The sequence below is a fragment of the Vigna radiata genome, unplaced genomic scaffold (assembly GCF_000741045.1).
Source record: "Vigna radiata var. radiata cultivar VC1973A unplaced genomic scaffold, Vradiata_ver6 scaffold_228, whole genome shotgun sequence".
Lineage (NCBI taxonomy): Eukaryota > Viridiplantae > Streptophyta > Magnoliopsida > Fabales > Fabaceae > Vigna > Vigna radiata.
Genome location: NW_014543255.1, coordinates 232,127 through 243,861, shown reverse-complemented (window position 1 = coordinate 243,861; position 11,735 = coordinate 232,127). Strand labels below are relative to the sequence as shown.

General features: G+C 32.5%; 1 protein-coding gene across 1 annotated transcript; it reads right to left on the bottom strand.

Moving 5' to 3' along the window:
* Nucleotides 1-8,146: 8,146 nt before the first annotated feature.
* Nucleotides 8,147-11,386, bottom strand: LOC106753408 (cytochrome b5). The gene is made up of 3 exons (XM_014635208.2): nt 11,248-11,386; nt 8,692-8,758; nt 8,147-8,565 (listed from the first exon to the last, which is right to left on the bottom strand). The coding sequence occupies exons 1-3, from the start codon at nt 11,332-11,334 to the stop codon at nt 8,351-8,353; spliced, it is 369 nt and encodes a 122-aa protein (XP_014490694.1). The 5' UTR covers nt 11,335-11,386; the 3' UTR covers nt 8,147-8,350.
* Nucleotides 11,387-11,735: the final 349 nt, after the last annotated feature.

Below are 11,735 nucleotides of genomic sequence, written 5' to 3'. Positions count from 1 at the left end.
GAATTTATTTAGTTCTTTCGTCATTATAAAGTTAGTATATAATAATAATAATATATCATTATTTACTATTAATATTATTATTTTTATTATTTTGTATTTGCATCTAACTTTTAATTTTATAAAATGGAAATGGTAGAAGTACTAATATTGAAGTTTCCTCTGAATTTTATATTTTGTAGTATGTTACAAATTNAAATCTGAACCACATGAATGCTCCATTAATGTAGAGAGAGAAAGAGAAAGATTGTTAATGATAGTAAGGAGGTGTAGGGTATTTTTGGAATAAAGAAAATAGTGAGGAGGTGTATAATATTTTTGAAATAAATTAAATTAATGGGGAGGTAGAGGTTCCACTTGGGGAGGTGTAGGGAGCAACACCCCTGAAGCAATGTGTGGTGTTGTTTGGGCCTATGAAGCTTGAAATGGGCTGAAGTATATTTTGGGTTGTGGTTTAATGAAACACAACGTTTCATGTTGCGTTGATGGCAAAGTTGAGGGGTTCAGAGTCGCGCTTCATTTGTGCAGAGAGGCAAGAGCAATTGAAAGTCTTTTTCCCAAATTTCACTCTCGAGTTAGGGTTCCAACGAAGTGAAGCAACAAACCAGAGACGTGAACTCCATGGCTCGTGATGGTTGAAGCGGTTATTTGGCACGTGGTTGGAGCTCAAATTGGCAAAAAGAGATGTTGATGCAAGGAGGTCCAGCAACGAAGTTGTTGCATCAAGAAGTTAGTTGGAAAGTTGACTCGAGAAGCTTCTAAGGTTCGTTTGTAGTTCTTCCCCCTTTGCCTCTTTCTTTCTTTTTCTGTTTTGGATTTTCCCCTATAAAAAGGGAGTCTTGTAATATAGAACATACGTGCACTAGGTGACAAACAATGTACTTAGATTAGATATTCAATTCTCGCTTTAGTTTAGATTTCTTCAAGCTTTGTAGATAGAATCACTGCTCTGGGTTACTGGATTTCGTAGAGGGTTCTCACGTGGGTGACAGGCCGTGAGATTCCTTTGTGATTTTTGGTACATTTCTTGTATTTCAGTTCTTCAATTGCAAATATAATTTTATTCTTTTATGTTTCTTGCTCTTTTAATTTTGATTTTTGCACATTACTTTTACGATTAATGCAAATTAGGTTCTTGCTCTAGTGTTAATTGCTTGTTTAGATATTTTAGTTTTATCCAATTTGAGGTTAATTGCTTAATCTGTTTGAGAGTATGAATGAGAACCTGCATTATTCAGCATCTATATTAGAGTCTGGAAGACCCCAAAGTGGGCTTGTCTAACCAAGATGTCTTCTTGAGACAGGTTGGGATTCACACTCATCAAATAGATCAAGTAATCAATTCTGGGTTATTTTGTTTTGCTTTGAAATGTTGATTTTAAATGTTTTTCCTTAGCTGTCCAGATTTTTTCAAATTGAATGTGTGCATATAGTTTTGATTTCAACTTTGACCCATTGTTCTATAGTCACTTTTCTTCCAATTTTAGTGTATCAGTTCTGTTTTGATTCTTTACGTAGTTGTATACTAATAGGAGCCTGATTCTCTTGTTGTATTGATCTTTGCATTTCCAAATCATATGCATCAATTCATCCTTGGTTTTCATGCATTTAACCTTTAGTTTCTTAGATTTTTAGGTTCTTTTAATACGTCATTTTAGTTTAGGAATTCCATTATTCTTCCTTTAGCATAAATTATAGTTTTATTTTTTTCTCCTTTGCATCATTCTATATTAGGTATCATGCATTCATAAATACAAACATTCATTCGTATTAGCATTTAGTTTCTTTCTTTAGATTTCATTTTTTCTTTTCCCCACCTAGTTTGTAGTAAATAGTAATTAGGTTAAATTCTACAATTTCTAAACTTAATAAGAACCAAGTCCTTGGATTAGACCCTAGGTTGCCCATATACTACATTAGTGAGGAATTTAGGTTTGTTAAGCTTTGATGCGACTAAAAGTTTTTCAACACTTAGCTTACATGTGTTTTAGTAGTAGTTGTTATAGGTTTGGTTTACATTGCTTTTTGCATTTTGGTGCACATCATATGATTACACTGTTCATTCGAGGATTACTATTTTTCTTGCATTCGTTAGGATCAAAGAGTGATTTTGAATTTTAAGTGCACGTGACCTGTTTTGAATGCATTGCTTCATTTTTCTCAAGAATTCAGATTTGTCTCTTACTTTTTATCATGCATTAGTTTGACTTTATTAGTGGATTTGAGAGTTTACAATGCTTTTAAATCATTCATTGCGTTTGAATTTTCATTTCAACATTGTAGTTATACATTAGGTATTGTAATTACATTCTAAACTCGTTTCTCGTGAGGTTTTCTATTGTTGAGGGAGAGTGCATGGTTGTAGCAGAGTTCATTAAGGGATTATTGCTGCCGAAGGTCTATGCTTGTTGCATCTTCTTCGAGGGAGAGTTCATGGTTGTCTAAAAGCCCTAAACTGTTAGCTGCCTCACGGATCATTGAGGTAAGTGATGAGTCCTCCTTTGCCTGTATATGAATTTGTTTGTGTGTCAATGTTTATGGAATTAGATATGCATAATTTCATTTGAGTCCTTCTATTTAAGTGTCAAGGTCTAGGTTTGTATTTAACTAATGACCTGAACTTTTAGCTATTGGGATAGTAGATAGAAATTGAGCAATATCTATTCATAAATATTGGGCTAGTATAGAGAAATGGAGCTTCACATTTTAGTAGAGCGACCTGATGAGCGCAAGCGAGCGACTCGATGACCTGCACATTTTAGTGCAGTTTCACAACCAATTTTATCCCATTGGTCAGCTTTTGTGTCACCAACAAGCAAGGTTCCTAAACGTATGACAAACAAGAGTGGGAGACTGCAATGTTTGATGTTTTATAGGAATGGTGAATGGTGTGACCTTCCTAAGGATGTTGTTGACTTGGTTAAGAAGGATCTTGAAGTCAAAAAGATAATTGTAGAGATAAAGTTAAATGTGCAAGGTGTATCTCACAACAAACATTACAATACTAGGAAATAGGAAAGTGGAAAAAGTCTTGACTCATATACGTCTAACGATATAATACTACATTTAGAAGTTGAAATCAAATGAGTGGATCTGTCCAAATTGAGTGAAGGTAATGAGGAAGTATTGTGAATATGATGTAGAAGTTGAAGATAACATTAAGAAACACTATTTTGTCTTGGTTGTTGAACATATTCAGCACAATTTAGACATAAGTTTATATGCTTATACTGAACCAATAACTGGAAAATTAGATTTGAATTATGTACAAAAGATGTATCTCAATATATTTCTAATTGTCTGGATATGGATAGTTTATTGTTTTCTACAGGTCGGATGATTATGTGAATGTGGGGTAGAAAAAATACAAATTGCATTGATCTCAGCCTGACACCAACTGACGGATATACTAACGGATATATCTTTCGATAATTACCGACGATCTATATCCACCAGTAATGGTTACTGACAACAAAATTACCGACGGATTTGTGACCATTGGTAAACCATAAAAAATTATCCATTATCGACGGATATTGGTTGTTTCTGACGAATTGTGTCTGTCAGTTTTTTTGTAGTTTTTGTAGTGTAGGAAAGGGTTTTGGCACTGGTTATTTTGGACATTGGGTTTCAGTTCTACAGCTAAAGCATATCTAAACGAGGTAAAAAATGGTGGCTTTTTAGTTTTAGTTGTAAACCGAAGCATAAAGGTCCTTATTATGCTTCAATTCCCTCATAATCGAATCACAAAACCATAAATAAATAATAAGAAATATTATAAAAATGTGGATTTTGCAAAATAGGGTATTTGGCTCCTATTTTTAGAATAATCAAGGCTAAATATCCTCAAAAGTAAATAATATTTTAAATCAGGAAGGGAATACATTAGGTTTCGGTTCTTAGAAGAATCAAGGCAAAATACAAAATTTGGCCCCAGTTCTTAGAATAACTAAGGCCAAATACCCTTAAAATTGAAAACATATTTATAAAAAAATAATTTTTTCATGAATCTTGGAGCACAAAATATAGCTGGAACTAGAAGTCTCGTAAATCTTCAGACTACCATACGACAAATTGTGTCTAGTGTGAAGAACTTGAATAAAAATTAGTTGCATTAGGCTTTCAAATAAAAAAAAATCTTGAGTGAACCCTTCTTGCGATTTCAAAATGGAAGGAAAGTGGAGGTTATGGAGTTGTGTACATGGAATGGAAGGAAAGAAAGGAGAATGGAGAACTGGTAGCAACACTAAAGCTACGTTTGACAACAAAATTAGTGGAGGATGGTGGCAAAATGGCATTTTAAGAGAACCAGAACAATGGAGGAAGATAAAAAACAATGACGCCTCCGGACAAATTTCTTTTAAAATAATCCTAGATAACAATTTATGCTTCAGTTGTAACTAAAATTGAAGTCAAATATTCTTGATCAGATAAAATACTTAAAAAAATGGAAACTTTTGAAAAATTAATATTTATCACAAAAATTCATATTTATCACACTTAAAATTAATATTTTTTAAACCTGCAAAAAATACCACAAACAATACATTATATTTATCACACTCAGAATAATCTAGAACGTGCTAAATACCTATGCAACAAATATCAAACATAAAAAAAATATGCATTAAACATAAAAAAATACTTTAACATAAATATACAAAAAAAAACAATTAAAAACCTATTTATAAAAAATTAAAATTTTTCATGAATCTGGGAGCACAAAACTATTGGAATTGGAAGCCTCGTGAATATTTGGAGAACCAAGTGACCAATTACGTCTAGCGTGATGAACTAGAACAAAAGATAGGTTGTATTAGCCTTTCAAATGAAATATAAAAAGCTTGAGCGAACCTCTCTCGCAATTTCAAAATGGAAGCAAAGTTGAGGTTGTGGAGTTGGGGACGTGGGAGGGAGGGAAAGAGAGGAGAATGGAAAAGTGATAGTAGTGTCGAAGTGAAATTTAACAACAAAAATAATGGAGAATGGTGGGGCAAAACGGTGTTTGTAGAGAACCAGAACAATGGAGAAAAATAAAAAAACAACGACCTCTTCATAAAAATTTATTTTAAAATTACCCTAAGCAACACCTTATGCTTCAATTATAATAAAAATCAAAGCGAAATCCTCTCTTTCAGATAAAATAATTAAAACAAATTTTGAAAACTTTTTATGCACCTTTCAACCTTGGTTTTTTAACAACCAAAGCAGAAAATTATGTGTATCTTTGTTCTTACAAAAATCAAGAAAAAATAGGTTATTTGAAGAACTGATGCCAAATGTCCTTAAAATTTTGAAAATTTTCATGCATATTTTGGCCTAGGTTCTTTAGCAATCGAATCAGAAAAGGGTGTATGGCTTCGATTCTTACAATAACCAAGGCTAAATAGGGTATTTGGTTAGGGCTTTTAGAAGAATCGAGGCCAAATAACCAAAGTAGAAAATGATTTATGGCTTCAATTCTTATATAAGATTCGAGGCTAAATAGGATATTTGACCTTAGTATTTATATAAACTTAAACCAAATAACCTTAAAATAAAATGACATCTTAAATAAAAAAAGGTTATTAGACTTCAGTTCTTAAAAGAATCGAGGCAAAATACAACAAAATAGGAATACCAAGTGACAAATTGCGTCTAGTGTGAAGAACCTGAACAAAAGATAGTTGCATTAGCCTTTCAAATAATAATAATAAAAAAAAAACACTTGAACGAACCTCTCTCACAATTTCATAATGGAAGCAAAGCGAAGGCTATGAAGTTAGGGATATGGAATGGAAAGAAAGAACGAAGAGTGGAGGATTGGTAGCAGTGGCAAATCGATGTTTGACAACAAAAATAATGGAGGATGGTGACAAGAAAATGTTTGTAGAGAAATGAACAATGGAGGAAAATAGAAAATTGTGACACATTCGTAAAAGTTTCTTTTAAAATAACCCTAGACATCACTTTATTTCTTAATTATAATAAAAATCGAAACAAAATCCTCTCGTTCAAATAGAATAATTACAAAAAATCAAAAATTGTGAAATTTTTAAAAAAATTTGTGCACCTTTTGACATTCTTTCTTTAACAATTGAAGTAGAAAATGATGTATTGCTTCAATTCTTAAAAGAACTTAGACAAAATATGGTATTTGAAGAATTAAGACCAAATACTCTTAAAATTTAAAAAAATTTAGTGTACCTTTTAGTCACATTCTTTAACAATTAAAGCAAAAAGATGTATGACTTTGATTCTTAGAAGAATCAAGACAACTTAATGTATTTGGCATCAGTTATTAGAAGAATTGAGATCAAACATCCTTGAAATTTTGAAAAACTTTGAAAATTTTCATGCACCTTTCTACTCTTGAGAACTGAAGTCAAATTTTTCTCTCGGACAAAATAATTAAAAAAATAGTGATAACTTTGAAAGCTTTTGAAAGTTTCATTCACTTTCATTCATGATTACTGGACCAAAACTGAAAGAGATGTATGACTTCATTTTGTTTGAGAACAAAATTCAAATCTCTTCCATCTTATAAAATAATAAAAAAAAAAGCGGTTTTTTAATAAGCGAAATTAAAATAGATATGACTTTGATTACATAGGAATCAAAAGAAAAAGAACTGGTAAAATTTTCAAAATTATCATTACGTTTTTATATGTTTAGTTTTCTTGCATATAAAACGAATTAAAAAGACAAAGCTACACTAATGCAATAAGGTGAATTCGGTACCAATTCCTCCCCTTGCCCTCAAGATTCGATTGTCAATCTTACTTTTTAAGAAAGTTCTACTAAAAATACTCGTGGAGGTTTTTCTAACACTAAGTATTGTGACCATTGTCACAAGACCAACCACACTTCTGATAACTGTTGGATTAAACATGGTTATCAACAAAATCCTAAAGCTAAATTTGCTTCATCCAAACCTTCTGTCAGTATGACTGAGATTGATCCCTCTGCTGTTGATCTTCCTGCCATCAAGAACGAGAAAGCTTATGCTTAATTTGGTTTTTCTCTAGAGCAGTATGAAGCTCTTCTAGCCTTACTCAAGCAATCAGAGTGCTCCCTCTCCCACTGCTATTGTCCATCAATGCACCACTACACTCTCAAGTTCTATCCTTCCTTTTTCCTCTTGAATATTAGATAGTGGTGCAACTAACCATATCTGCCCTTTTCAGTCTTTTTTTCAACACCTAAATCCTATTTCTCGAATTTCTATACAATTGCCTAACAATCACTCTGTCACTGCTAATTTTTAGGGAACTATTGTCTTGGGCAACTTAATTCTGCATAATACACTTTTTGTTCCTGAATTTTTTGTCAGTTAATATCCATTCCTAAATTGCTCACTTCTAACAATTGCATTGTAATTTTTTCTCAGAATACCTGTGTTATTATGCAGGCACCTTCCAGATGATTGGAGCAGCTAAGAAGTGTCAAGGCCTATTTTACCTTTCCAAAAATTGTGACTTGAGTCTATCAAAATCAAATTTTACTTTACCATGTTCTGTTCTTACAAATAACAGTACTCCTACTTTGTGGCATATGAAACTTGGTCAACCATCCAATAAAATTTTACAAATTCTCATATCTCAATATACTGATATTTTTCTCCTTCTATTCTTGCATGTGATGCTTGTGCCTTTGCTAAACAAAAATGGTTGAAATATTCTTCTAGCACCACTAAATCCACTCATTTTTTCCAACTCATTCATGTTGATATATGGGGTCCAATTTCTGTTTCTTCCATTGATGGATACAAGTACTTCTTAACTATAGTTAATTACTATAGTAGATTTACTGGGTTCTTTTTTTTAAAAACAAAACTGATGTCAAACCCTTTTTCCAAAGTTTTATTATTTTAACGGAAAACCAATTTTCTTACAGTTTAAAGCAAATAAGATCAGATAATGGAAGACTTTAATAAGATAATGACTTTTATAACACCAAAGGTATTTTTCATGTCACTTCTTGTGTTGCCACTCCTCAACAAAATGGAATTGTTGAGAGAAAGCATCGAGATCTTCTCAATGTCTGTCGTATCCTCCTTAAAATGTACTATAGTAATCAACTATAGTTAAGAAGTACTTGTATCCATCAATGGAAGAACAAAAGGTTTTGTTTTGCATGACCTTCACTCAGAAAAATAAGACTCCGCAAATTAATCAATAAATCTGAAAATGCGTATGTTTCATCATCTTCTTTGACCAATCGTTTAATGTACTATTATGCATATAATCAATTGTTACCATATTGAAATAAGCCAGTCTTTTCTAATGACATCTATCTTTCAAATGAATACAACAAAATTTGTTGCAATGATTTGCAACATTAATATAAATTGAATTGCAGACTTTGTGTAATGTTACTTCTTACGTAAGTATAAGAAACCAACTACCACTGAGATACCAACAACGGTCACAGGAACAGCCCAATATTGCTTTGTCAGCTGCATGAACTTTTCAGAATAGGTGGAAACTGGAGATGATGGGTCGAGCTCACCAATGCAATACTGCTCCATAAGTTCTCTTGCACTTTTGCTGTGGCCAGCATCTTCAAATTCTTCTGTTGCATCTTTCCCTTCATTAAAGTATAGAATAAAAGGTGCATTTAGATTTGAATACTGACATTGGATGAATTTTTCCATACTAAGATTTGCATGCAGTCCAAAGGGTAATGAAGAATATAGGAAGCTGAGGAAGGTACCTGTTGCAGCAAGGATTACATCGTCTCCACCAGGATGATCATCCAAATATTGTGTCACGTCGTATACCTGCATTGGCAAATGACAAAACAGGTCAACAAATAGAATAACAATTGAGAACATTTGGAAAAGACATTTGTGAAGAGCATTTGGAAGCTTCAAGCAGCTAGAGCAATTATAAGGTTGGATTTTGGATTCAAAAAACTTAACAGAAAAGTATGGATTGAGAATAACAGAGGCTGGTTTCCAAAGAAGCTTGAATAAGTTGGGTCAACAGCTTGTGGCTGGAAAAGAATGTAGCAAACCAGTGGGGACAGATTTAAACTAAAGGAAAAATATATTACGAACCACACTCACTCAAGAATAATGTAAAGATTAGCCATAGGTAAGTTTTCACAATTGTATCCAAATAATTACAAATACATAAATACACAATAAGCTCCATTGGAAGACCGGATAGCAACAAAGCATATAACATTGTGATTATACAACCATAGGATAGAGTTCATTAAAGAGCGGAAAAGACTAAAATGGGAATCTGATATCACACCAACCATTAAATGGGTGTGCAGTAGGAGAAACAGAAATTGTAGTAGGGTTGGTAGTTATTGGCTAGGTTCTTGAAAGCTGTAATTATTGGTGATGTTTTTAACCAGGCTATGAGGTTTGCAAGGTGTAAGGTGGGGTTTAGAAGTGATTGGTTCTTGGTTGCTATAGGTTAAGAGTGGTTTGATCAAGCAAGCTTCAAAGAAGAGAAGAAGAAATAATAGAAATCAATGATGGAAAAGGAAGGGAAACATACATGTAAGTTCAATTTGAACTCTGATCTTGGAGTTCTTAGACATGGAATAGTTGCACACTCTTCCTACTCCGATATGCTCGCCAAGATTAGGCAAACAGACAGGAGTGTAGCCACTTAGGATATAATATGATATACGTAAGATAGAGCTTTTAAGTAGAAGAAGATTCACACACTTCTCAAACCAACATCAATGTCATTTTTTTCCAAGTTGTGAAGATCACTTGATTCCTATTTATAGAATTGTGGTTGAGAGCTTTAGCCTAATTGTAAAGCATATGGCACACATATCAATCCTATTCTAACTTAGGTTTTGTTAATCTAAAACCAAACAAGTTGCCTAGAATATAACCTATAAAGAATTAACCCCAAATGATACTATGAGATGAACACAGGGTAGGATTAACTCTTTCTAAACTATCTTTTTTATTTCTAATAGTCCTTATTAATTTGTTGGTGTTAGAATCATTACATATAAGTATCATCATTTAGGCTAGTCTGCAAAATATTTAATGAGTTGCACCTAGTTCTGTACCTAATTCTGTACTTAGTAGTCTAGTGCAGACTCTTAGTGTTCCATGTACTCTTGTGATTTCCATTATAAATAGAAGATAATGAGAGGGATCATTAAGCCCTCAAGAATATATTTCTATCAGTCTTAAATCTTAAGTTGGTATCAGGTTCATCCTCCTCTGGTTTCGTCCTGAGTTGTCTACCAGCCCTGTCACTGTAAAGCTTCATGTTATCACGAAGCTCGTGAAAATCTGTGTGAAAAGTAGGTAGATTATTTTCTTTCAGTTCAAAATACCCTCTTTGAGAAGAGACACTTTTAGCATAATGTTTTAATACAGAGAAAAAATAATTTCCAAGAGATACAGTTGCCAGCAAGAAGCCTCTGAAACTACATAAACATAAGAATGACGTAACACATCAAGGAAGAATAGGATGACCACGTTAGTATCTGGCAAACCCATGGTCTGGTAGTTATATCAGGCTCTCAATCAGAAGATTCAGGAACAAAATTTCAATCATTTATTTCCAGTTGAATCATGCAAGATAAAAATTGAAAGCAAACAATGCCTTATACAAGAACAATAAAGATTAAAAGTATGAGAAATATTGCCTAATATATGAAAAAATAGTAAGCTAAAAAGCTTATCTGAGTTTTAGTGTGTCACGAATTAATATCAAAGTTCATTACAAGCCAACCACAGCTTTTAATCCTTTCTTTCTTCAAACAAAAAGGGTAACAGATTTAGTCATTTGTCACAGTAATGGACACTCCTACGCTGTTTTAGCTTATAAAATGTTTGGCAAATAGCATACTAAAGTAGTAGAATTAACAAAATGTCACAGATTTCAAAAGTGTGGGAGAAAAACTAAAACATAAGATATACGAGGTATTCCACAACCAAAGCTATGTAAAGTTCCACTAAGAACAAGATGATAGAGAAGTATCTTAGTTAGTTAGTTAGTTAGGAGATCATGCATTTACTAGTTCAGTTATGTAGGAAAAACAACGAAAATGTTCAAAACCTTAAACTACATATTCCAAACAACATCATAGAAAATAAATCAAATCAAGAGCAACAAAAAATCCGAGAGGGCAAGCAATACTAAAGAAAATAGAACAGAAATTATCAGAGGGATAAGCACAAATACAGAGATTTAATACAAAATAAAAGGTATGAAAGCAAGAAGAGAAAACCCACATAGGGAATTGGAGAGAAAAGGGTGTTAATAGTTGAAAAGGTGATACCTTTCCACCGACGAGAATCCAGCAATCGTCTTTTGTTTTGTGGTGGGATAAATCTTGAATGGCGTAGAAATTGGTGAGGGTTGGCATGTTAAATTTTGTTGGGAGGGAATCCAGGATGTTAGGAAATGGGGAGAAAGAGAGAGCGATTGAGCATATAAAAGGGAAGACTAGCGTACCCAACACGACAAAAGTAAACCTTCCAATTTTAGCCTTCAGTAACTACTTTACATTTAAACAATTACTCGTTACTATTTTCCAATTTTCTAATGTAAAAAAGTTTTACAATAAAAAAAAAAGTGAACATATAATTATTTTAATTTGAATATGCTACTAATATATAAAAAAAATCATATACATGTTTACACTATTATTATCTATACTATTTAATATTCTATATGTAAGATTTATTTTCAATTTTATTTTTTAACTATTTTTTTAATTGATTTAATTATTTTATCAATTTTCTCTGTTAAGTGACTCATTTTCTT